The sequence below is a fragment of the Rousettus aegyptiacus genome, unplaced genomic scaffold, assembly GCF_014176215.1.
Source record: "Rousettus aegyptiacus isolate mRouAeg1 unplaced genomic scaffold, mRouAeg1.p scaffold_m13_p_3, whole genome shotgun sequence".
Taxonomy (NCBI): Eukaryota; Metazoa; Chordata; class Mammalia; order Chiroptera; family Pteropodidae; genus Rousettus; species Rousettus aegyptiacus.
In genome coordinates, this window is record NW_023416306.1 from 86,282,057 (window position 1) to 86,309,195 (window position 27,139).

The 27,139-nt window shown below is 35.3% G+C and overlaps 2 protein-coding genes and 1 non-coding gene across 6 annotated transcripts in view; 1 reads left to right on the forward strand and 2 right to left on the reverse strand.

Moving 5' to 3' along the window:
• NEMF (nuclear export mediator factor) overlaps positions 1-17,109 on the forward strand; it is a 49,406-nt gene extending 32,297 nt beyond the window's left edge. The window contains exons 19-33 of the mRNA XM_016126929.2: positions 1,198-1,310; positions 2,539-2,596; positions 3,067-3,125; positions 3,211-3,331; positions 4,354-4,633; positions 5,345-5,387; positions 5,512-5,561; positions 7,295-7,448; positions 11,309-11,386; positions 11,543-11,740; positions 12,981-13,013; positions 14,098-14,198; positions 14,296-14,339; positions 14,422-14,501; positions 14,784-17,109. Of these exons, the coding sequence (XP_015982415.1) occupies positions 1,198-1,310; positions 2,539-2,596; positions 3,067-3,125; positions 3,211-3,331; positions 4,354-4,633; positions 5,345-5,387; positions 5,512-5,561; positions 7,295-7,448; positions 11,309-11,386; positions 11,543-11,740; positions 12,981-13,013; positions 14,098-14,198; positions 14,296-14,339; positions 14,422-14,501; positions 14,784-14,861 (1,490 nt within the window). The 3' untranslated portion in view covers positions 14,862-17,109. The remainder of the gene's footprint in view (positions 1-1,197; positions 1,311-2,538; positions 2,597-3,066; positions 3,126-3,210; positions 3,332-4,353; positions 4,634-5,344; positions 5,388-5,511; positions 5,562-7,294; positions 7,449-11,308; positions 11,387-11,542; positions 11,741-12,980; positions 13,014-14,097; positions 14,199-14,295; positions 14,340-14,421; positions 14,502-14,783) is intronic.
• Positions 12,545-12,670, reverse strand: LOC118601167. The gene has a single exon (XR_004950251.1). It is a non-coding gene; the product is annotated as a U6atac minor spliceosomal RNA (small nuclear RNA).
• KLHDC2 (kelch domain containing 2) lies at positions 16,041-26,395 on the reverse strand. Of its 4 annotated transcripts, none has more exons than XM_016126930.2 (13): positions 25,890-26,395; positions 23,632-23,711; positions 22,087-22,204; positions 20,282-20,397; positions 19,878-19,959; positions 19,636-19,719; positions 18,996-19,076; positions 18,841-18,899; positions 18,336-18,445; positions 17,870-17,942; positions 16,731-16,818; positions 16,584-16,636; positions 16,041-16,350 (listed from the first exon to the last, which is right to left on the reverse strand). In XM_016126930.2, exons 1-13 carry the CDS (start codon positions 26,094-26,096, stop codon positions 16,227-16,229), a joined length of 1,275 nt encoding a protein of 424 aa, XP_015982416.1. In that variant the 5' UTR covers positions 26,097-26,395; the 3' UTR covers positions 16,041-16,226. The 4 variants fall into 4 exon arrangements, with proteins under 4 accessions (XP_015982416.1, XP_015982417.1, XP_015982418.1 ...); XM_016126931.2 differs by having other exon boundaries at positions 25,944-26,391; XM_016126932.2 differs by having other exon boundaries at positions 22,087-22,160; positions 25,944-26,082.
• Between the last annotated feature and the right edge of the window lie 744 nt (positions 26,396-27,139).

Consider the following 27,139-nt stretch of genomic DNA (forward strand, 5'->3'; position numbering starts at 1 on the left):
CAGAATTTACCAATTCCACTCCTAGGTATATAACCAAGACAATTGAAAATATATGTCTACTTAAAACATATTTGCAAAAATTCCTAGAAGCATTATTTATAATAGCCAAAAAATGGAAACAGCCCATATATCCATCAACTGATAAAATGTGGTGTCCATACAGTGGAATATTAATCATATTTAAAAGGAAAGTGCTGAAACATGCTCTAACATGGAAGAACCTTAAAAACATTAGGCTAAGTGAAAGAAGCCAGACACATATGGTTCCATTTACAGCAGGTGTTAGGGGCATCAGACAACCACTGCCCCCGACAATGTAGTTGGAAAATCTGTGTATAACTTTTGACTCCACAAAACTTCACTATTAGTAGCCTACTGTTGACCTGAAGCCTTACAGTAACAAACCATAATTAACACCTATTTTGTATGCTATATGTATTATATGTTATATCCTTACAATAAAGTATACTAGAGAAAAAATATTACTAAAAGTCATTAGAAAATACATGTACCGTATTTATAGAAAAGAAACCCGTGTCTAAGTGGACTCATGTACTTCAAACCCATGCTCAAGGGTCTAGTGTATATGAAATTCTAAAGATAAATCCATAGAGAAAGAAAGTAGATTAGTGATTGCCACAAGCTGGGAAAATGGAAAGTGACTATTATCAATGGGAATAAGATTTCCTCTGGGGAATATGAAAATTCTGGAATTAATGGTAATGGTTACATAGCTTTATGAATGTGCTAAAACCACTGAATTGTATACTTTTTAAACTGGTGAATTTTGTGGTATGTGAATTATGTTTCGATTTAAAAACATTTGAAATCTAGCTAGGGACATATTATTAATACGCTCTTTATTTTGATGATGTAGGCAATGTATCGTAATTCCGGAAGTCTTCACAGTTTAAATAGGTGTTTTAAATTATCCTTTTTGTAGTGAAGTTAGAATTATTGGTATAAGTGAGAAGATATTTCTTCTCCAACTTGTTTTATTTACTTAAACCATCTAAAAGCCTGCTATGTAAATACATTTTTAATATAAATTGTAACTTCTTGTAACATTGAAATAAAACTGTGGTATTAATATTTAAAATACAAGAAGATTGAACCTGCCACGCATGTGAGTTTCAAATGGTGCTCTGTAGAAAAAAGATACTTTGGTACTGAAGCATTGTAGCATTGTTATTTCAGGAGAACCAATTCCTCCTCGGACCTTGACTGAAGCTGGCACAATGGCACTTTGCTACAGTGCTGCTTGGGATGCCCGAGTTATCACTAGTGCTTGGTGGGTGTACCATCATCAGGTAATAAGGGCTGTGGTCCTTTTTCTTAATTTATTAAGAGCTACTGTGGGTATAGATGTCAACAAGGCTAAGTACCTTGGAGGTGACATTTTGGTGGTGGAAAAAAATACATAGTGTCAGGTAGCAGTAAGGGGATAGAAAGTGATAGGGGCTACCATTTTGAATAAAGTGTCAGGGAAGGCCTTTCTGTCAAAATATGATTTGAGCAGCAGCTACCTCAATGAAGAGAGAGTGATCGTGCAATTATATGGAATAAAGAGTGTTCCAGTTACAACTGGCATACTCACCTAAAAGGCCTTTCTCCTATTCATCTTTCTTGGAATTTTCTGAATTCTCTTTGGCTTTTCCAGAAAAGTAAATATATTTAGTGGTTTTATATTTACTTTGTTTTAGTAATTGTCCTTCTTTGTGGTTAATTTTATTTTTTTGATGATACTTCATTACATATTTGACTTAACACTGCTTTTGATACCACATTTTCAAGAATTATAATCAATAATGACATACTTTTACAAGGTCCTAAAGCTGTACAGCAAGATAAAAAAGAGTTCACTACCAATATCCTTCCTTAGATATAGTTTCATTTTATATCTATTTAAATTATCTTCTCCTGTGCTGTAATACTGCATTTTAGGAAATTAATATCACTTCTGGAATTAGATTTTTCTGCTTTAGTCATTATGAAAGTGGCTTTAATTCTTTTATAAATAAGTTTTGGAAGTTTCACAGTTGTACAAAATTTTTAAAAATTGTGGAATTATATTGCTTACTCCTATTTTGACAGGTTAGAATATTATTTTTAAAAATCTGGTATCTTTAGTTCCTAAAATGAAAGGTTATTTTTTTTACCAACAATTTTCTCAGAAAAGGATTTTAATAAATATAGTTTTATTTTAGTAAATGTAGGTTTATGATAAGTTTATTAAACTTTTATTGTTCTCAGTCACATTAGAGGAATAGTGTGGACCAGTTCTGACTATAATCCAAGGCATTTGAAAATTATCGATGTGGTGTATCCTTCTTCATTTCCTTTCTTTGTTACTACCTAAGGTATATCTATCATTGAAGAGAGAGATCTGTCCTTTCTGTGTTGAGAATTTTTGCTAAATTAACAAACTTTTCAGGATATAACGCTCTTTTACTTGAATATAACTTTACTCTCTTTAGTGAAAATTTTTTTAAAAAGCATTTCTTAAGAGTATAATGTGTGTATTATTGTGTTCCTCAGGTGTCTAAAACAGCACCAACTGGAGAATATTTGACAACAGGAAGCTTCATGATAAGAGGTAATGACTTGTCAGTGTATTATGGAGACAGATTTGAGAACCATCTACTAATATTCTCAGAACAGATACTAATTATTTTGATTTCATACATATGAAATGTTACGAAATAAGGAAAATAGCCCTAGTGTGGCAGATTTAGCATTTGTCATGTCATCTCCATATATTTTTTTTTATTGATGAGAGTGTACTTTTACATAGTTTAAAAGTTATAAGGGTAAGAAAGTATAGCATGACCTTTTTTCTAACAATGAATTATTCAGAGTCTGACTAACCCAAAAGATGGGAGCAAGCAGTCATATTTTTTTCTTTCCTAATTCCTGTTCCTCTCATAATGCCAAATTCTGTAAATGGGAAATGTTCCTTCATGACAAAAGAAAGACAAAACATGTGACTATAGGTGTCAGATATCTTGCATGCATAAAATAAAGAAAACAGATTTTTTAATTGTTTATGCACATTATCTTTTATAGGAAAAAAGAATTTCCTTCCTCCCTCATATCTAATGATGGGGTTTAGCTTCCTCTTTAAGGTACTCTTCATCTTTGTTATTTTTTTTTCTGATTTTCATTAGTCTCACCTAAAGTTCCATCAATGAAAAAGAACTATTTCCATAGGTAGATGAGTCTTGTGTTTGGAGACATCGAAGTGAACGAAAAGTCAGAGTGCAGGATGAAGACATGGAGACACTGGCGAGTTGTGCAAGTGAACTCATATCAGAAGAAATGGAACAACTAGGTAGTTTACAGATTTTAATAAAGTAGCTTATAATGTTTTTGGAAATGTTAAGTATAATTCTAGTGATAAAGTATTGGATCCATAACTAATATACTTGGGTATATGTTTACATAATAAAACTTCCGCACTTAATGGATAATACATAATGTGTTTAACAAAGATAGACTCAGGTACCTATGAATGAGCATTTACTTTTGGGTTCAGGGATTAGAAGTGATACAAAGATGAATTTATAACAAGTGCTATTTCCTTTATGAGAATTTGGCTTGATTTAATAATGTTTTTGCTTCCAGTAGAGAACAACTATAGTTACTGGAATAAATTTACCTACCTACCTAAAGGAACTAAGGAAAATAATGCCCTCTAATTTATTTTTATAGTTGTTTTTTCTCCTATGGTCATTCTTTCTTAGGAGTAATATTGCATCATTTTGTTTACATCTGTTGTTGTACTTCAAGATTTCCGTTTTTTGGATTTTCGCCATGTTCCTGAAACTGTTAAAGTGCTTTATTTACATTATTTTTTACTGAATTCTCATGGTCATTCTTGTCAGATGGATGGTGGCATCTCATTTTATAGGTGAAGCACCTAGACCATGTAACTGTAGGCAGTGTTCCTTTTGCAAAAGTGTGAACACCTACTAACTACGTGCCAATTATATAACATGTATTACCTCATTTCAGTTCTCATGTGCAGATATCAGAATTTACAGAACTGCTTCTTTTGTCCTTTTTAGAAAAGACAAAGTTATAGTTTTTATTGTAGAAATGGTTGCAGTGTCCAAGAAATTTATTGTAGATTGTAGTAATGGATCTTGGAGATCATGTATTTCAACCAGTTCATAATATAGATAGTATCCTTTTGTCTAAGTCAGAGTATCTTTTGGGGATGCTCTGGCCTTTTTCTGGTTATCTGTTGGAGAACAGGGGCATTAGTAGAATATTTTTATGAAGTGTTCAAGGAAATCACCTAGCTTTATTGTGGTTGTAGGACTCTGACTTTTCCTTATGGTAATTCTACAGATGGAGGTGACAGTAGCAGTGAAGAAGATAAAGAAGAATTACATGAAACTCCTGTGGAAGTGGAACTCATGACTCAGGTTGACCAGGAGGGTATTACTATTCAAAGTGGCGGAGATGAGCTAAGTGAAGAACTCATTCAGGAAGAAAGCTCTGAAGATGAAGGAGAATCTGAAGAGGTGGTCAAAGATCAGGAACCTCTTGGTGAAATGAAAGATGAAGGGGAAGAGACATTAAATTATCCTGATACTACCATTGACTTGTCTCACCTTCAATCCCAAAGGTAATTGAAAAACCATAATTTTGTTTTATTTTGTAAGCTGGGAATGATGAAGAGTTAATCCTTACAAAGATAGTACCAAAATTGGCCTTCGTACTTTAACCCTTCGTTTTCCTAAGGTCTTATCTTTTCACCATTTGATTGAGGGGTAGATCTCTCTAAAGAAGTTACCAGGACCTAAAGTAGAAAAATACAGTATATATGAAAGTGGCAAAATTAGGTCAAAATAGAAATGAGTAAATGGTTATAAATACTAATAATATAGCAAAGGTAATTCCATCCATAAAATAAGTGTTTTAGTGTTTAATGCCTTACTGTTCACCAAGTAAACGATACCACAGTTATAAAAGCATCATCATTGAAGTAGTTAAGACTGGTTTAGGAGTCAGACAGAACAGAATTGAGTCTTAGTGTGTATCCTTTGGCAAGTTACTTTATGTCTAAGCTTCAGTTTCCTTTTTGGTGAAAATGGAATGTTATCCCATTCCCTGGGTTTTGGCGAAGATTATATATGCATGTAAAGCATCTAGCAATGTCTGGCACATAGTAAATGTTCAATACATGTCAGCTATTAAAGAATGTATTTAAAAGTATGAGAAAATGAGTAATTTTATTTTTTCTAATTTTACCAAGTTTGAAAATTTGTAGGAATGCCAATAATTAAGACTTTGTAAATGAATGCTTTCTACAGGCTAGTGTACTCTGTTTTCATAGGTCCCTCCAGAAATTAGTTTCAAAAGAGGAATCTTCTAATATGGTAAGCTGTTTTCAAAATTTTATGTAGAACATCATGTCCTCAATGAAGAGAGTAATTTTCTACTTTTTAATTGTAATATTAGTGATGTTATTGTTTGTGTTTGTTTTTTCTTTAATTTTAATAGAGTGACAGTAAATTACAGAGCCGAAGACATTTGTCAGCCAAGGAAAGAAGGTAAACATACTTGTGTTATCTAACTGAAAAGCATGTCATTTTTTTTTTTATTAACAATTCAGTTATGACAGATCACTTGGCTGTTGTAAAGACCTCCCTTATTAAAATTACCAAGATTTAGCATAAATCTCGTTTGGTTTTTAATATTCAACTCTAATAGGTTTTTCTATTTTAGGGCCCTAATCTGTCGCTGTAATCAGTGAGATAGGTCAAGTAACACGAGACAAACCTTTTATTACATACATATTGTACAATAGGGTTTGCAGTGTATTAAATAGATCGGTTTTAGGATAATATTGACAGGAATAAATAGGAATTAATACTTGAAATTAGAAAAGTTTTATATATGAGACTTGTTTTTTTGTTTGTTTTTTTGTTTTCAAATACAGTAGGACTCAGGAGGAGAATAGAAAGGTGCAGGCTGAGGGAAAGGAACAACTGAGACAACTGCTCTGGGTGAAAAAGACTAAAACCGGTGAAAGATAATTGTGAAACTGTTATAGAGAATTCTCTGAGGACATGGCACTATGCTAGATAGCAAGTATACAGTGAGGTAAAATATAAAATTTGTGCCATGAAGTTTTTACGTCCTGGATTCAGGAAATAGCCGTAAACCTATTGGTACATTTAACCCTTGAACAACACAGGGATTAGGGGCACCGATCCCCATGCAGTTGAAAATCTGCATATATCTATAGTCTGGTATCTGGATTGAAAACAGTTGAGCTTTGAACAACACTGGTTTGAGCTGTGCGGGCCCACTACTTCGGGGCATGTAAGTGCAGCCCATATTGTTCAAGGGTCAACTGTGGTGTTATCTGAAAGTGATACATACAGTGGTTGAGGAGTAAGAAATTTCCCTGAGTTCAAGTGTTTGGGGAAATACCATCAGAAGTATACTTCAAAGATATATTAGGACTTAGGTAAAGGAAGATAAGGTTGAACACGAAGACTCCATGAAGAATTAGCATGAACAGAGTGAGGCAGTGCTTTCAGGAAATGAGAAGTAGACTGAGGAGAAAGGGAGCAGAGTTCGTATTTGTGAACTGGTAGATAAGACTGGCCAAGAATGGACCACAAGTGGAGAACTTAGAATGGCAAGCTGCATATTTTGGATTTTATCCTGAAAGTGATGTGAAGGGGACTTTTGTAAGCTTTTGAATTGGGGATGTGACATAGGTAAACAATTACCTATGTAGAACATATTGTGGGGGAAATCACTGGAGGAAGTCTGAGTAGGAAGTGACGATGACCTAGACTGAATCAGTGGCATTCATAATAGAAGAGATTGCACGTGAAAACTATCACAGTAATAATAGAATTTCCTTTTCTTCCTTAATTTGGCTTGTTTTTGTATCCATTTATTCAGCTAACCAACAAATATTTTATTGAATACCTAAGATCTGCCAAGCCATATTGATAGAAAGATTACAAATCCCAGGGCCTGGTCGTCAAAGTGTCAAGGGACTGTTATGTGGCTGCTGAGTAAGGATTAGTCAAGGATGACAGTGTGTCATCTGGATGACAAAAACAATGGTGAATCCATGAGAAAAATTTTCAGCTTTTTCCTGTGTGATGATTTGCTGTTCTTTGTATACTGTAGCCTGATGATTATCAATTTAAGCAAAAGCCATGATCTCTTATATATTTCATATTCCCTTCTCCATGTATTTTTAGGGCACTAAGATTATGAAATTCTAAGAATAAGTTGTTTCCATTTCATTTATATTTAGGGAAATGAAGAAAAAAAAGCTTCCAGGTGATTCCGGGGATTTAGAAGTGATAGAGGGAAAGGACAAAGAAAAAGAAAATACTCTACATATTGAAACTCATCAGAACACAAGCAAAAATGCCCCAGCTGTGCAGCCAATGAAGCGAGGACAAAAGGTAATAAAATTTTAGGGTGAATTGTTAAGGTCAATACAGTATGGTTCGCAAAGGAAGTTGTGAGGTTCCTCTTAATTTTTTAAAGTTTGAACAGATGATGTAAGCAAAAAAATAATCCTACGTGACATCCTTTGACTAAAAATTAGTTGAATAGATAGTGTTTGGGGAACGTAGAGATCACTGTTTTATATTTCTTTAAGATCATCTGGACAGAAGACCTCATTTTATGTAGAAGAGGAATGGGAGATTGTGATTTGCCAGAGACACTCAGCTAGTAAAGTGGCAGTACTGGTCTTTTATTGATAATTTAGCTTAGTAATTTCTTTTTCAATTATTAGTGTGATTTTGGTTAGAGTTCTTATCTGTTTTATTAAAGGTGGGTGATGAAGGAAGAGGTAGTGGATATAGAATATACTTTTTAAAAATGCTGTAGCAGTGTAAAAAAAAAGAAGGGATTGTGAACCAGTATATCACTGTATCTTTTTTAAAAAATTTCTTTGAAATCTTAATAAAGATGTTTCATGATCTTTCCTCTGACCAGAATTTCCTGTGGGTTTTTTTTTTTTTTTTTTTTTTTTTTTAATCACTGGGCCTCAAGTAAATGAAGGAACATACTACACATATGGAAAGGAAGAATATCAGTTCTTCCCATATTAATACGTAAATTCACCATGACTTTAATTAGAATTGAGATTTTAATTGATAAAGTAATTGTGAAGTTCATTTAAAAGAGAGACTAGAGAATAGCTAAAGAAGTCTTAAAACCTCTAAGGTTGGAATTATTAAAACAGTATGATATTAACAGAACAGGGAGATGGAAAAGTGAAACAAATGTAGACACAGGACCATTAATTCTACCTTTAAACAATTAATATATGATAAAATAATACTACAGATTGGGAAGGTAGGAAATATTAAAAATTAGTGGCTAGTCATGTTAAAATACCAAAGTAAATTCCAGCTGTAGAAAAGAACTATTAATAAAACTGAAAGACAAATAGCAAATCTGAAAAAGTGATAAAAGAAATGCTAATGTAAACAAGGACAATTGTTTTCACCCATCAAATTAAGAGATAATGTGTATTAATCTCATTCAGTAAATGTTTGCGTGCATACCATGGGAATTCTCAGTGAGAGTCCTAATACCACCTTTGCTCTTTGACTCAGCAATTCCACTTTTAGGAATTTATCCTAAAAAAAATCCATGTATGTACTAAGGATATTCATCAAGTTGATATTTATAATAGCAAGAAAACAAAATAAATGTCCAAAAATATAAAATAACAATAAATAATAGGGTGCATCTTTACCACATTGAGTCTTCCTGTCCATGAATATGAACTGTAATGATGTAAGAATATTTTATAGTCTTCAATAAAGATATATTTTCCCCTAGTCTTACCCATCTTACCTATTCCTACTTATAATTTTTCTTAATTTTTTTAAGCAGTGTATTTTTAAAACTTTCACTTCATAGTCATTAATTGCTGGTATGTGGGAAGACAATTTTTATGTTCTAGTAATAGACAATCTTATTGAATATTTTATATTTCATGTATAGGTAGTAATTTTGCTTTTCTTCTTTTATAATCCTAATATCTATTATTACTTATATTTTTTGCACTAGCTCAAACATCAGTAGTGCTGCAGAGAAGTAATAATAGTGTGCATCTTTGTTAATTACATTAATGGGGCTGTTTCTGAGATTTTCATCATTGTTGGATATTTCCTATGGGTTGTTGGTAGATATCCTTTATGAACAGTTATTTTAATAATGAGTTAAGTTTTGTTGAATGCTTTTTCTGTATCTATTATTTTTCTCCTATAATTAATAAATGTGGTAAATTACTTGAGAAGAACTGTTAAATTGGCCTCTAGTTTCTCAAATTGTCCTTACCTGGTTTTGGTATCTAGGTTATACCATTTCCTGTTTTTCTGCTCTCTGGAAGTTTATATAAAGTGGAGGTTGTTGGTTCCTTGAAATTTGATAGCATTTGCTTATAAAATTGTACCTGGTGTCTATAGTTTTGCTGGTAGGTTTTTAAGAAATAATTAAATTTCTTTGGTGATTATAGTCCATTCGAGTTTCCTGTTTTTTTCAAGTTAGCACTTCTAAGTTATATTTTCCAAGAAACTATGTTCTTTTCATTTGACTCAATTTATTGGTAATATCGTTCATTTTATTATGAAAGATTTTTTAAAGGTATAATGCACATATAGTAAAGCACAAATCTTAAGTGTTTAACTCAATGAATTTTTATTCATGCACATATCAAGACACTTGAACATTTTCAGTCCTCCAGAAGGCTCACTCTTGCTCCTTTCTAAGTAGTATCCCCACCAAAAAAAATTGTTCTTACTTTAATTATTGTAGATTATTTTGCCTGCTTTTGAACTTTATATAAAAGGAAAGATATGGTATATACTCCGGCACGTTTCACTCAACATTCTGAGTGTCATCCATGTTGTTGTTTATAACATAGTTCATTTACATTGCTAAATAACATTCTGTTGTATGAGTCTGCCACAGTTTGTCTGCAGTGTTGTTGATAGACATATATGTCTTTTAGGTCTACAAGTATATGTTTCCGTTGTGTAGTTAGGAGTGGAATTGCTGGGTTATAGTGTATACATATTGTATTTGCCTTTAGTAGATATTACCAGTTTTCCAGAGTACTTATACCAATTTCCTACCAAGTAATGTATCAGAATTCCAGTTGTTCCATATCCTCATTAACATTTGATGTTGTCAGGGTGTTTTGGTTTTTTTGGTGTTTTTTTGTTTTTGTTTTTGTTTGTTTGTTTTGGTCATCCAAGTGTGTATATACTACAGTGTTTTCTTGGCTTTAATTTGCATGTCCCTGATGGCTAATGATATTGAGCACTTTTTCATGTTTATTAGACCTTTGAATTTCCTCTTTCTGAAGTGCCCATTTTAAAAACTGGGCTGCCCAGCTTTCTCATTGATATATATGATTTCTTTGAAATCCTGAATTACGAAGCTTTTATTGGGTAAATGTATTACAGATACTTTTCACATTTTGAGGCTTGATTTTTTTCACTTTTATAATAGTATTTTTTTGATGAACAGCATTTGCTAATCTTAATGAAGTTCACCTCATCAATCTTTTATGGTTAGTGTGTGTGTGTGTGTGTGTGTGTGTGTGTGTGTGTGTGTGTGTGTCCTGTTTAAAGAATTCTTCAAAATTTTAGAGATATTTTTATTTGGGCCCCAGCTAAGATTAATCAAAATGAAAATCTTTGGAGGTGAGGCCTAGATGTCTATAATTTTAAAAACCATTAGGGTGATGTGAATGTGTAGCCTAAGAATCACTAGTTTAAGTTGATGAAATTCAGTCTTATGAGCCTCTGCAGTAAGTACCTAGCCTAGCTTTGCTGCCTTATTTCTTGTTCTTCCTCTGTATATATAGCCTGATCCAACTAAATGTGATGACTTGATATTACTACTATGTCCTGTCTTTACCTTATAAGCCTTTTCCTATGTTCCAAGATAATATAAAATTTACTTCCTTTAAGACTAACTTACAAGTTTGCTTTATTTCTTCTCCACAATTCTTGTTCAAGCTGAATGTTTCCTTTCTCAAAATTATCTTAGAAATGTTTGTACCTTTTATTTAGATTGTCTTGCATTAATTCATCCTTACTCTTATATGTATCTTTTTTACCACCAGATGGTAAATTCCTTGAGGATGAGGACTGTGGTTTATCTGTCTTCATAATGGTGCCTCACCCAATAAGCATTTTGACATATAACTAAAGGAGAACCTTTTCTTTACAAACATTTGTCGTCAGTTTTTAACTGTGGAGTTTTTCCAACCAAAATCTTTTTGATTTTGTAGAGTAAAATGAAAAAAATGAAGGAAAAATATAAAGACCAAGATGAAGAAGACCGTGAACTCATCATGAAATTGCTGGGGGTAAGTAACATCTAAAAACATTTTCTTCCTTTGCTTTCCAAAGGGCATCCAGACCACTGCCTATCTAATATGCTAGGCATTCAATCCATTTTTTTGTTAAAATATTGACAGTATTGAAAATACTGACATCAGCTGTTTTTCCTCTGTGAATTAAAGTCTGCGGGGTCAAACAAAGAAGAAAAAGGAAAGAAGGGGAAGAAAGGAAAAACAAAGGATGAACCAGTGAAGAAACAGCCCCAGAAACCTAGAGGTGGAGTAAGGGTCTCAGACAGCATAAAGAAAGAAACTCCATCCCTTGAGGTTATAACTCATGAGATACAAGATTTGGCTGTAGATGATACACATGATGACAAGGTAAGGCTACCACACACATATGGGCTTTCACATCTTACTTAGGGTTACCAGGACATGGCACTTTACAGTGCTAAAACCAGAATGAGTGATAACCCAATTCTTAATGGAAAGTCACCTTAGAAATACAACCTGTGAGACTAAAATTGAAGAACATAAATATAAAAGTGGTAGTGTTGATAGCTGACAAAAAGTTTATCACAAGTCTTTAGAAAATAATCAGTTTTATAAAGAGGATTTACTTGATTTTGGTGGGAACTGAATTAAAATAAGAAATAATTGGAATTGTCTGGAAGATAAATGGAAAATAAAGTTGTACTTCTCTAGGTTTTTCTATAGGATTACATGCAGTATTGCCTTACATAATGTTGACAGTGGTTACATAGTTAAAATGCCAAGTGCCCTAGTTGGAAAACCAGTAAGAAGCTGTTTTCCAGTTAAGATGGTTGCCTAATTGTTCCATCAACTGAATATAAAAGCCCAGCGTTAAGCATATTTTCTTGCATGAATATGTACATCTTGAAATTCTGAGCAAAACATTTGTTCTATAAACTTGTAAAAAAAAATTTATTCAACTTCTATTTTTATTTATGGCGGTTAAAGCTTTGGTTATAGTTGTGTGTTCCGTTCAGTGCAGGTAATGCTTATGGGGACTCTAAATGTATTACTGTTTTCTTTTTTTCCTGCTTAACAGTATTATTGTTTAGTAATATTAAAACTCATTTTGATCCTCAAATTTTTACACCATTATCTTCATATTTTATTCTGTAAACCCTGGACTCACAAGTATTCTTTTATTTATTTACTCATTTATTATGGTTAGATGCCACGAAGTAGGGGGCAATGCCTTAACCATATGTATGTTGTCAGGCCCAAGGGCTTCTTCCATCCTAGTCAAAGGAAATGCTAATCTTCTTTTCTTTTATCCAGCACTATCCTTCAATTAAAATTTTCCTTTTATGTACTGCTTTAGCACATACTCTATGAAAGTTTCATCTCTGAACTTTCAAACTTCAGAGAACAGTCCTTTTTCTCTTTGAATGGCATTTCTTTCTGAAATATTTAGACACACAAATTAATTCACTCAGTTTCAGGGCACTGAAGAACACAATCCTGGAGTCCTTATCCTGTGGGTCAGATGTGACAGTCTTGTTATTTCACTATTTCTCCTGATAGTTTTTAATGGTGTGGAATTTCAATTTACGTTATAACTGACTTTTTAAATTGTGTTTGTTTGGAACAGGAAGAGCAAGAGCTGGATCAACAGGGAAATGAGGTATGATTTTTGGTTGGAGTCTCTACTACAGCACTCTGGCTGTAGTCCAGTTCCCAGAACATTTTACACACAACTCCTAATTAAAACTGAAAAGGCTAAGACAAAACTGCAGGCTCTGGAGTCAGACATTCTGGTTTTGAATCCCAACATTGCCACATAGAACTATAACCTTGGAAACATTTTGTGCCTTGGTCTCCTTATCTGAAGAATGGGGATAATTTTCCCTACTAAGAGACAATTGTTTTGAGAACTATACATAATACATATGAAGAATTTAGACAAGTTTATAGTACACTACCTGAGTACCAAGCATTTTGTCTCTAAATTTACTTGTTTTTAAATTATGGGCAGTCTTATAGACAGCCCATCAAATGGGAACTCTAAGAAGCCCTAGGGTTTCTCCTTAAGAACAAGCAAGAGAAGAAGGCTGTTCTGGCCCTGAGTTTCTCACCTTCACCACTGTGAACATTTGGGAATGGATAATTCCTTGTCGTGGGTAGCTGTCCCATCCTTGGCCTCTACCCACCAGATGCCAGTAGCACTGTGCCCTCTCCCACCCCACTCCCTGCCCTCCTGCATTTTCTCCCCAAGTTGTGACAACTAAAAACATAGTCCAGTGTCTTTTGGGGGGCAAAACGCTATGGTTGAGAACTGCTGGTCTATCCAAAGCATCAGTCCCATTTCCTTGTAATGGATTTAAATCTATTCGTGATCATTATTGTGCTGCTTCTTAATCCATAGTAGTTTTCTGCAACTTGAGTTATATCCAACAAGTTTTTTCTCCCTCTCTCTTAAATGTATTACAGGTGCTATTTTGAATATCACTGTTGTCATTTCTCATTATGCTAGAGAAAATTATAAAAGTAGTAAAGAATATGTTTAAACACCATTGGTCTGAAACACTTTGGAGCTGTATATGTTTAAACACCATTGGTCTGAAACACTTTGGAGCTGTAGAGCTTAAAACTGTATCAGAAAAGGATAAAAATATGTTGACATGTCAATTTGACAGGTTTATTAGAGTTTTCCTTTGTTAGAACTGATGCAAATTACTTTAGTAATTATTTTTGTTTTCCCTTTTTAGGAAAACCTGTTTGATTCTTTGACAGGGCAGCCACATCCTGAAGATGTACTACTGTTTGCCATTCCAGTATGTGCCCCTTACACCACCATGACAAACTATAAGTAAGTCATCACCAGTTTACTCAAAACAGTTGGGACAATAATGATTGATAAGTTGTTTTATAATCTCTTTAGTAACACACGCAATTCCTTTTTAAAGATACAAAGTGAAACTTACTCCTGGGGTTCAGAAAAAAGGAAAAGGTATTTAAAATTTTTTTTGAATTATGATTTTAAATATTTCTTGACTGAACAAAAAGTAGATTCTTCTGTTTTCTATTTACAGCTGCAAAAACAGCCTTGAATAGTTTCATGCATTCTAAAGAAGCAACAGCAAGAGAAAAAGATTTATTCCGCAGTGTTAAGGTAAAGTATTTCTCCAGAACTTTCTGGAGATTGCTGTTGCAACCAAAAATGGCAGCAGTTATAATTTGTTGTTTTTGTTCTTGCTTCATTTAGTAGTTGCAAGTTGCGGCTATTAGTTTGATAGAAAATGCTGTCTTACTTGATAAGCAGTATAAAATAAGTAAAATTTCAGGTGAAAATTTGGAAATCCCTTTCTTTTGACAGCAGAGGATACATAATTGTCTTAAGAAATATGATTGACCATATAGAACTTGAAGATATTCAGTAATTCTCTTTTTTTAGGACACGGATTTATCAAGAAACATTCCTGGCAAAGTGAAAGTGTCTGCACCCAATCTTCTGAATGTAAAAAGGAAATAGCTGAAATGAAATCTTAAAAATTTTTGAGAGGAGCCGTTTTATAGCCTTTTGGAAGTTGAGATGAAAACACCACATAACGACTTCTGCATTTAAAAATGAACTAAACATTGCCTTGCTGTATTCGCTAAAAGGACTTAATTTTCTTCCAGTTTTATATAGAGGAGACATTGTCTATGATAGGATTTCATAAAATATTTGTGGACAGATAAATGGTAATTATATACTTCTATAGTTAATTCTCCTACATTTCCTTGAAATTGGGAGGTTAATAGTAAGTATACATTTCATGTAAAGAAACTGCATAGAGAAATGGCTCAATTGCTTAGACTATTGACTTGGTAGTCTGCTAATATATACCTGACTCACAGGACATTCACAAGTTTTTTTTTTTTTTTTTTTCTGGTGGTGATGGTGGGGACTGGGGGCAGTTAAACATTTAAGATTAAGTACTGAAGGAGTAAATTTCTTTCTGCTTTTACCTGTACTTATCAAAAGTATATTAGGCCAGATTTAAAATACAGATAATTCCCATGATTCAGTATAAGAAACAGCACCAAGAAGAAAATGATCATTTCAATTGCATTCATACGCCTTCACTTTTTGTCTTCTTTCTTGTAAACTCATTCAGTTTTGTACCATTTTATTTTCCACCCCTAGTAACTTATCAGTAGCATGTTACAGAATATCTTAACCTGTAATATAAGAAGTGCACTTTTAGGCTTACCAATGAAGACTCCTGACTGAGCTTTCTTCTTCTGACAGAATGGAGAATAGTCATACCTTATTTCCATTCTTTTATGAGCTACAAAAGTTACTTTTTAAATGATCAGAGAACAGCTGTCTATAGTCAACATGACCACTTGCCCCAGCCCCTATACCAAAGTATTAAGGTCAAAGTACTAAACGGCTGTTGGTCTTTCTAAAAATTTCTTTTACCAGCTTATTAGTCCTACTATTTTTCCAGCTTGAAATGTTTAAAAAAAAAAAAAATTAATGTAATTATGTAGCCTAGTGTTGAATGCACAATAGACTACCCTCACCATGAAAAAAATCTAAAATTTTTTAAAAAGTATGTTTCTACAGATATATATCTTGACATTATCAAAAAGGAAATATAATAACCATTCATTGGGGTAAAAAGCCCTAGTATTTTCTTTTGTTTTAATATAAGAGCGATACTGGTGTTAAATACATTTATTGTAAACTTTTAGACACAAAAATAGGTTCTCTAGGCCATTCACATGCACATTAAAACCAAAAAGCTGCAAAACTACAACAGTGCATATAATTATACAAACAATGCCACTCTGATGTTTACAGGATTGCTGTCCATGCAAGGTGATCAGAGGTGTTATCTCTGAAGCCTTAAGATCCAGAAGTGTTGTTACTACCAAACCTCTGATTAACACTGTGAAGTAAGTGTTTTGGAAGGCAGTTCCATGAGCTGGCTAACATTTCTTTAAAGCAAATGACTGCTTCTAGGCTTAGCCTGAAAATGAACAAGGAAAGAGAAAAATAATTTCACTTTACTGTTTAGAAGTATATTCACTTAAAAAACTATTAAACATTTCTTTAAAGATTTTCATAAGAACTGGTTAGTTATATCAATGAAAACTTGTTATTGCCCTTAACTTATCCATAAACCAGGTTTTCCAAGAGTACTACTTGAAAGTGTTAAGTGTAATTTTAAATAGTCTAAACACCAAGTAAAAAGTTCTTTACCTTACAAGAGATTTTGGTTGAACTGAAAATATGAGTACTTCATTACTGTGTGCCTGAAAAATAGATAAGAATGCATTAAAAAGCAAGTACTCTACAAATAAATTTCAGCATTATGAACTGTCCTTTAACATAGGGTAGTATACTTACAGCTCTGTGATGGACAAGGAGGTTATTGGCACACCCACCAAAAACAATTACTTCTCCTTCGTCACTGGCACAAGCTGTATGCCATAATCTACATTTAAAACAAAAACTTGAGTTTGAAGTCACCCCAAACACCAAAATTGATGATTTACACTACAGAACAGAAATGATGAAATAAAGACTAGCGATCTTTAGTTCAAAATATGAAAGCGAGAAACAATTATCCTAAGGAAACATAGCTAAAGTTAGAAAAATGTCTGTTTTATCTGGATGTTATCATTTTCTCTAATCCAGTCCTAATTCATGCAATGAGGGGTCTGAACGAATGGACTGTTCTCTACATCTTTGTTAGCAATAAAAAATTTATGGGAGATGAGTGGTATATGGCCTCTTCGTCCTCTTTTCATAGGTAAGGCCAACTGGCCTTACACAAAACATCTGAGAGATGCCAAATCTTCATGAGTAAACTAAAGTATCTGAAGGGCTGGTAATTCTAAAGAAAGAATATTTGTGCCAAATGAAGTCTTAGTGGCATGACAGTACTTAGGTAAGAGGCTTAGAAAAAAAAACGGAAGCTGACAAATCTAAAGGTGCTTTGAACACCAATTCTGACTATCTCATTTCCTTTTCTGTTTAGAAGTCTCTGTAAAAGTTCTTTGAGATTAACAACAAAAATATCAGTGTTTAATAGGCTCTTCTTTTTTTGATTGTTTGACTTCTTAATCTTTATTGTTACACAGGGCTACTCTGCAAATCTAATTGAAAAGTTCTTTTTTTCCATATACATTAAGGTTTTGAAGTTCTAGTTTGTTTTTTTTTTAATGATAGACCTAGATGCAGTTCAACTCACGTAAAGAGCTTGATTATAAATTTTAACTATCAGTAATTTTATGATAAAGGAAGAAGTAAAAATCAAATTTCAGCCCTATTTTTCATACAGAGATGACCAAAAAGAGAGTAGTTGATACTAGGATAACATTAGTTTTCTCTCAAAAGTTATGATGTTAAAACTTACTGAATGCTAAGATATTTATTTATTAGAAGAATGTTAGATGTAATGCAGCCAAAATTTCCTCAATCATTCAGTCTTATACACCTCTGTGAACCTCAGTGTAAGAATTACCTTTTTAAATAGTTCATACCTTGGTTTGTCAATATAGGGATGATTAAACTGTATCCATTCATTTTTACTGATGCAGTAAGTCCAGGCATCACCTGATTAAAACAGAAAAAAGAGCTATGAAGTATTTTATTCTGTCAATGTGACATTGACATTTAAAGGGCACAGCTTTAGCAAGAAAGGTAATAAGTCAGATTATAATAGATACAGAAAATATATTTCCTTTTTTTCTCTCTGCAATTAACCAATTAAGCCCTTTGCATAGCTTAGCCCTTCAGTGGGGTTTTCAAGTGCTCCAAGTCATTTCTTTACAAAATGAATATGTCATAATATGAAAACAATTACAGGTACATGTGATAGGATCAAAATTAATAGCAAGCATTCTGACCAACTCTAGCCCTGATATCTAAAAGAGACTATTTTTTTCCAACTATTTATATATTATATGTGAATAATATATAATGATTTCTTATTTTCCAAGGACTTACTTAGTGGCTGTTTATCAGTGGTAAATCCTCCAAAGAGAAAGAGATGATCTGAAGAAACTGGAGTTAGTGAGTGCCAGGATCGGCCAACTGGGCATATGCCTTGTGGAATTCTGAAAATAATAGCTAAGTTAAAATATCGATGTTTAAAAGCAGTTACTGTATTTACTGCAGAGGAATAATGAAGTTTTCTTTTAAAATTTATAGCAAATTAAGAAAAATTTTAAATTTAAAATCTTGGTATTAACTGCATGCTTTAGAATGAACTATTTTCTTTGAAGGTGGAGTCACCTTTTCTTTTTAACAAACACTGAGCACATGCTATGTGCCGGGCACATAGTTATGGGAAATGGAAATAAATTCTTCCTTTAAGGCTCTAGTGATCATGTTTATTTAAATTCAGTTACAGAAAATTTAAACAAGTACGTTATATACTAATAATAGAGAATAAGAAAAAAGCCGCTGAAATTTTGAACTTTTCTAAGTAATTATCTAAAGTGATACCTACAATTCATTCCACTCCCATGTATCCAGATTGAGATAGTGAAGATCATTCATTCTAGCATCCTAAAAAAGGATAATTAGTTATCATTTTGAATAATTCAAAAGCAAGTCTATACACTGTCTCTCTGTGTACTATATATAAACTGTCTACATACTCACTCGATATCTGCCTCCAAACACAAAGCCTTTGTTTCCAACAGTTGCACAGGCATGGGCAGCACGAGGTGAAGGTGCTTTACCCTATTAAAGTCATATAAGCAATTTAATAAATACATGAACTTTTTATAATTACTAGAAAGTTTTCTCTGGATGTGGGATAAGAATATACAAGACATTGAGCTTTTAAGCAGAAGTGCAGACTTCTAGTCGATAGCAATACTAAAGGCTGTCTACCAAAACTGGAAATTTGTGTTTTATATTTTTGAGGTGTATTACTGAATGAGTTTAATAAATGGAATGCTTTCTTTAGTTTTATCTTTTACAATAAAAGCTGGCATATTATATGGTATCTGTATCAGAGAAGAAATCTGATTTTAAGTAACTTAAATTGCAATATAATGCTAGGTCATTTATTTAATTACGAACAATACCATTTAGCATCTATTAGATAATAGATGCTGGATTAGTCTCTACTATGTTTATTAAACTTATTCTGAGTTCTAGATTCTTTGGAGAATATGAAAGCTATGGCTCTTCTCTCTCCAGAAGAGAAGAATGAACTATCGATTTCATACCACCTCCCAAATTCCCTTCTCTAAGTAGCACTGCTTTAATAATCAATTACTCTTCAGTAACTCACAGTAGTTATAGGCTGGCTCCAGATAAATGTTTCAGTGTCTAAAATATGTACATGATCATTCCATCCTCTTGGATGACTTGAATTCTACAGGAAATAAGAATCTCTGAGTTATTTCGCAAATATTACAAAATTATATACCCTTTATCTGATTAATAAGGTAAAATGAACAAAACCACTAGCAAATAAAATGTATTCTTTCAATATCCTAAGTAGGTCATATGCAAATATGAAACTTCACTCACCCAAAAAGATGTTTCATCAAATTCAAAAGTTCCCAATACTTTATCTTCAGGTAAATATCCATACCCTCCAAAAAATATTAACCTGTTTTATTTAAAAAAAAAAAAAAAAAACTGAAAATTCAAATATCCACAGGTTAGGATACAAGAGATTTTTTCTTACTCTGTCATATCCTATGAATTGAGAAGTCACACTTGAGTATACAAAAATACTTATTCAAATAATAATGGCTAATATGGTTCACAGTTATATCTGAGGTGCTGTTAAGTGCTTAGATGTATTAACTAAATCCTCGTATGGGCCCTAGAAGATATGTTCTATGGCTATAACAGTTATTGGCTAAGGATACTTGAATGCAAAACCACTTTCCACATAAAAACCCAAACCTGTAATGCTGCTAACTCACTTGTTTTTATATACCCAGACACCAAGTTTGTCCTTTGATGATGGAGGAATTCCTTGGCAATCAATTCTTTCCCACTGTAATACTCTGTCTGTAGACCTTGAATCCAGCATATAAAACTGTCAGAAGCAATAATTTCAGTTAGAGTTGGTTATGTGAAAGAAATTCAACTTTAGCATTTAATTTTATTGTGATTTATGATAATAAGAATGTCATCTAATTCAGTGCTACTAAACCTGTGACCATGGACTGACTGGCTGGCTACCAGTCTACAAACTATTACTGGTCTGAATATAGATAAGGACCTTGTGCCAGAACATAAATTACCTAAGTCACTAAGCATCCTGTTTAATTCAGCTAATCTTTTTTTCCATAGCCACACTTTTTTAATGAAGGAATAGAAGTGTATTGATTTACATTCTGTGCTTTGGATAGGCATTTTGAGTTGTACTGATCTAATTTAAGGGTATTAGGAGTGTATTACCAAAAAAATCAGACTTAGCAATTTCACCTTCACATTCGATTTAACCAACACACCTGAAGTGCCTACTTAACTACTCTAGGAGCTACTGTTTCCCTGACCACAACCTAAAGCCACAGCTTCCCTGACCACCACCTAAAGCCACAGCTTCTCTCCTTCCCAAAGTTATTCTTCTCTCCCATGGCCCTGAAAAGATACATGGCTCAACTACAGCCTATAGCACTGCCTCACCAAATATTTTAGGCAGTCTTTTCTTCAAACAGAACCTTAAAAGCCTTGTAAAAACAAACAGAGCTACACTTATTAAAATGGAGGAGGAAAGGACAGTCTGGAGCCCACCTAACACTGTTATGCTCCTCCCACAGGTGTCCCAAGGTATCTCAAATCTTTACAGTTCCTAGGATTGCAGTTTGAAACCACCTCAATCATATGCCATCTATACTGAACCACTTGGCATTTCCATGAACAAGACATATCTGTTTATACCACTGCATCTTAATACCTCCATCCTGGCTACCCCTTCGAGTTGTAGTATATAAGCATCACCACTTGGGTGAAGACTACTTTTTCTGTTCATCCTACCAATAAAATGTCAAGGATTCTACAATATTTACTGAGTTATTACTATGAGCCAGGCTCTGTGTATCTTCATCATATGCTACTGAAATCATTTACTTATGTGTCCCTTCTCGAATGTGAGCTCCAGGAGGCGCGGACTGTATCATTCATCCATCTGTGTCTCCAATGTCTAACCAAATGGCTCAGCTGCTTAGTAACATCCAAATAAATGAATTTATAAGAGTCTACCTATATCATATGCACCTTTCTGACTTCATTTGTCTCTCCCTGGCCTGAGAGAACAACTGATTTCTTTTTCCTGTTTGGAAAAAATATGGACAAAGTCTGAACAAGAGTATGTTATGGTGTCATATCATAGGAATGTTAGTATATAAAACTCTGTCAGTGTTCATTTATCTTTATGGCTTTCAGAGTGATGGAGTGTTAATTTTTACCCTGTTCCCATTGCATCTTGTTTTCATCTACTTTACAACTATTCATCTAACACTTCAAGTTTCTAAGAGGATAAGCAGTTGCAAACAAAATACAAAGAGAAACAACCTAGGAAGTTACTGCACACAGATTACCAACCAAAGTTGATTTTACAAAAGGCCTAGGTAAATACAGACTGGTAGACAAAAAACTAAAGTGCACAGTCTTATCACAATCAAGTATAACTGGGACAGGAATAAGTATGGGCTAACCTTAGAAGTCTAAAGTCTGAAAAAGAATGATATTGCCTTGAACCATAATCCTTAGAAAGACTAACCTTATTTGTATTGCCTCTTGAATGGTGTCCTCCAAACAAGTACAGCACCCTGTCTACGCACACAGCACAGCTTCCTGACATAGAAGGAGGAACATCACCTTCAGTGTTTATTTTTTTCCTGAGGGGGTGAAACTAAATGTAAATAAGCTTCCCAAATGGAAAGAAATACAAAAATCTATTTTCTTCTATCTATATTCCCACAATAGGGGATGGGGGTGGCGGGGGGGGGGGAGCGGGATAAAAGGAACAGGCTGACTTGATAATGTCTAGGGTCTCGTCTAGGTCTAAAATTAATTCAAAGAATGAACTCTCTTCCTTCTTTACTATTCCACAGACTGCCAACTGGTCCTACACACAGGCACAGTTCTAAAAGCCTCAACGTCATATTTTATTCTAGGAGCATACCACTTTATGTTTTCAAACTAAAATTGTTTGCTTTTTATTTACATGGCCATAAGTGGTTTTGTTTTTGTTTTTGAGTGGGCCAGGAACCCAAAGGAAATTTCCTGGTCCTGAAAGATTAATAGGTGTTTTATTCAGTCACTTTTAGCCATTCAAATGAATCTGATTCAGATTCAGACTTATGTAATACTATAGACACTTAGGTAGTGCCTCTGAGTGCTTTGCATGTTTGAACTCATTCTGAATCTAAAAAAGAATCTATATCAAAACAAATTATGAAATCTAAGATTTGGAATATTAATAGGACACTCAAGGTTTGCTCACAATATCACTTTATGCTAAGGTTTTAAGTTTTGGCAGGCTATGAAAAATTATGAGGAATTTTTTTTAAATGAAAAAATTTTTTCAAATGAAAAATTCCCCATTAAAACTATTATAAATTTCCAATTCTTTAGAAAAAGATTAGTAAACAGATTAACACTGATTTTCTATGTGTGGAAATAATCTTTATTTTTTGTTGAACTCTTAAAACCAAGTGGGAATACTGTTCTAGTTGTGAGACCTGTAATATGTAGCATATGTAAAGCATGAAGTTCTCAAAAGGCGAACCATGGGGGAAGATTAAAAATCCTCAAACATGGCTAACCCAGCCTTTTGAGAATCACATTAATTCTGCCAAGGATATACTCTTGAGTACCACTGTTGAGAGAATATCCTGTTTGTATGGAAGGCAAATTTAAGTTTTGTTTTTCAAATAAAACATACTATTTCAAAGATATCTGCATAGAAATTTTAATGTTAGAGCTCAGTAAAATACCACCTTTATTTCTAGCAGATACAATCCTGAATTTTTTTTCTTCATTCAAGGTACAGAAGATATAATATCTTAAAAAAATATATAAAAGAATGGAACTTTTATTATATTTCCATTCCAGGATCTGAAGCCTCTACCTATTTTAATAATTACTGAACTACTTCTGAAGAGATGCTAAAGTATCTAAGCTTAGCAGCTAAGCTAAACTAGCAGAATATTCCTTACAGAACATATAGACAGTTTAGCATCTTTAATTAAAATATTTTTATTCATTAGATTGGGTTTTACAGAGTATTTTTTTTAGTCCCCCTTATAATATCCATAGTTACCATCTTCCAGTCTCCATGTTGTAGATCCACAGTTCTTCTCTAGGCAGGTAAAAGTCATATAATCCTCTGACTTGGTTACTCTAAAAAGAACCAAAAAAATAAAAAAATCAAATATAAAAATAACTGATATTGTACGGAGGCACTATTGTGATTTTTCATATTTAATATACTGTTATGAAAAATAGGACTTAGAATTATATCGAATGCACAATCCTCCCCACCCCATGCCACATACTCAAGATAATGCTTAATATAGACAACTCCTAATTCAAATTTTTGATAGAGCAGTTGCCACAGTGCAGGTGCAGTGGTACAGGAAATGAAGATATCACTGGGAAATCTCTAAAGCAACTGCAAATATGCAAATATTAAGTCCTTACGCAAAATTTAAAGTTCCTTGTTCTGCTCCATTTCCTTTCAGGTAATAACATTACGAAAAAAAAAAAAAGTTTTTTTAGAGAGGTTCATAATTTGCCCAAGGTTACTTGGCAAATAATAGTGGTACCAGGGTTTCAGCCTCCTTCAACCAATGACTGACCTCTATAGCCTTTGAACCTCCCTTTCTGAACAATGTCAACATACAATAAACAACTACAGGTAACTGAGAATGGGTGTCAGTCTAATAAGCCTGAGTATTATACAGGAATAAAGCAGTTTACCCTGTAAACATTTTGCTTTCCACTCCACCATATCTGAAGGGAAAGGCTAGAAGACACAGCAGGCTGACCTGGAGTATATCAGCCTGGCCTAGGGAGAAAAATGGACTACTGTGCTGGAAGCTAAGGTTTATTGCCTTCAAAACAATCTCCAGGGGTTTCCAGTGCCTACTCTCATGGTTAGAGCCAAAATGCGGGAGATAGCTTGTTTTGGACCCTCAAAAACACCATCAGAAATCTTCCACTGTGACAAATTTCCTCCCCACAACCAAAGAAAAGTCCCATTCTCTCAATGCTGATTTTTACATAGAGAAATTTGAATCAAAGTAGTTTAAGATAAATTATGACTGACCAAGAGGTTTACTTTTCTCCAAAGGAATTATTTACTTTTTAATAAAGGTCACCATATACCTACCCCCTTCCGCTTAACTAAGTACCCACTAAACATTCACTGGGGGCTACAGAAAACATTTAAGATGAATTAGGGCTAGCCAAAAAGGGTGTGCGTGTACACTTTTGTGATTAAACAAAATTAAGTAGTCAAGACAGCCACAGCAGTTTCTCCCATCTATCTTTTCAGAGTCATCTCAGGTCAACTATAATCAGGTCAACTGCACCATAAGCTGACATCTACTGTCAGAGTCACAAAGCAAGTCATGGACTAGATTTCAGGCAATTGAGAGAAGATCATTTTTAGGACCAAAGGGACTAAGAATAGTTTTGGTAGAAATGGATAGAGCCACTCCAGCAAATGAAATGAAACAATTCTATAATGTGAAGTGTCAATGAGAAGTTCTAAAAGCAAGAGAACTAGTGAGCAAGGTTTAGGAGGCGGGTAGGAGTCCCCAGTCAGAGGTAGAGAAAAAAATGCAATAGGCTCTGAACTGGTAACTAATTACACTGTTTATGACTGGGGTCAAGAAACTGCACCCTACAGTTACAATTTTTATTTATTTTAGTTACTAGTTGAGTTTTTCCAATTCATTTTCTTACTAGGCATTTCTTCTGAAAATTTCAGCCCTTTCTCAGCTGAAACCAAAAGGAAAATAGCCCTGAAATGTTCACATCTGCACAGCTGTAGCTGGGACTCCGCAACAGGCGGAAAGGTTGCTTAAGGCAATTTCTGCCACCTCTCAGAATTCCAGGGGTTTTCCTAGACCTCCGTCGCCCGTAAGTGGGCAACGGTATCGGTGAGGAAGTTTACCCCAGCTCCAGAGGGCAAAGTGCCCTAGCTTGGCCCGAAAACAGGTAAGAGTGACAGCACACACCGTCAACTCTTTTACACACACCCCAACACTTTTAAACCAAAATATGTCTCGCAGACAAGCACCGCCCAGCGCACCCTCCCATTAAATAACGCTCGGGGCCGCACGGAGCAACGCGCGTAGGGGTGGACGGAGGAAAGCAGGCTGAGAAGGTTTAAGTGACAACCACCCAGCAGCCTTGGGACGGGTCGGGGGACTCGTGGGAAGATGACCACACGCAAAAAAAAAAAAAAGAAAAGAAAAAGGAACCAACGGGCAGGGTCGCGACGTGGGGATGCGGGAGGCGGCGGGGGATGCGGGTGGCGGCCGCTCAGGCCTGCCTGCCTGGCCCACCGACCTGGTCCCTGGTCACAGCTGAGAGATGCCTGTCGCGGGCCGGCCAAACACTGACCTTGTAGCCGCCCCAGACGAACATGTGGCGCCCGTCGCTGACGGCTACGTGGCCGCTGCGCTCGGCGGGGCAGGCGAGCTCCATGGACTCATAGCTCTCGTAGGCTGGCCCCGGCAATTCGTCCGCCCGCACATCTTCGTTGCCATCAGCCATCTTGAGGCTGCACTTTTCTTCAACAATCCCCACGCCCGTGAGGGGGGAAAAGACAAAGGCGAAGGGAGAAATGCACGGCGGCGACAGGGAAGGCGCTGAGGCAGCTCCCTCAGCCCTCGCACCCACCCGCGCCCCCTCGGCGAGGGGTGTCTCTCGGCTGCCGGGGCAGCAGGGTGGCCGCGGGGGCCGGCGACGAGGGCACGGGGCGGGGAGGGGGTCCGCCGGGGGCCGGTACCAGCTTCCAGCCCGACCGCCCCGCCTCCAGCTCCAGGTCGCTTCTAGCGGCCGACAGCCCTTGTTTACGCTGAGGCCCGAACCGCCCGTTCCGCTGACGCCACCTGCCGCCTCCGGAAGTGCGTCCCGCGCGCAGCGCCCCCAGCGCCGGGTCCTCGCGTCGCCGCCCCAGAGGCCGGCGCGCCTCGCTGCTCCGCCCCAGGCCGGGGCCCTGAAGCACTATGACTCCGGGAGATCCAAACCTGCTCCGAGCCTTCTTTTGCCGCGGGCACTACAAGAACATGCTGGATTTTAGCCTGTTTTTCTCCAAAAAATGATTTTCCCTTGTTTGATTGAGGAATGTCCTCAAAGGGTTTACCGCGTGGGAAGGGGTAGCGAAATTGCCCAACTGGTATGTTTCTAGTCTCAGCTTCTCTAAAAGATAACTAATGCCCTCTGGACACGAGGACTAGCGCCAAGCCCCTCCCTGTCCGGCCGGAGGGCTCCGCGGCCTCCCGGGTGAAGGCCCGAGGGAGCGACTGTGGCACCTGGACTTCGTGCGACCACTCCTCACCCCATCCCCCGCCCACCCCCGCCGCGCTTGAAAAATTGCTAAAAAATCGTTTCAAAACCCATCACTGCCCAGCCTTTCAGGGAGGATAGTGAATCTTGTTCACTGACGCTGTTTTGTATTTTATATGATACATTTCAAGTTGGTCAAGGGAAAATTAAGAATTACTATAACCTAAACTTGATTTTTCACCTGTAAAATAGGACGGAACTAAAATACACCTTAAATCTCTAATGGAATAGTACTTGGATGTGTTTGG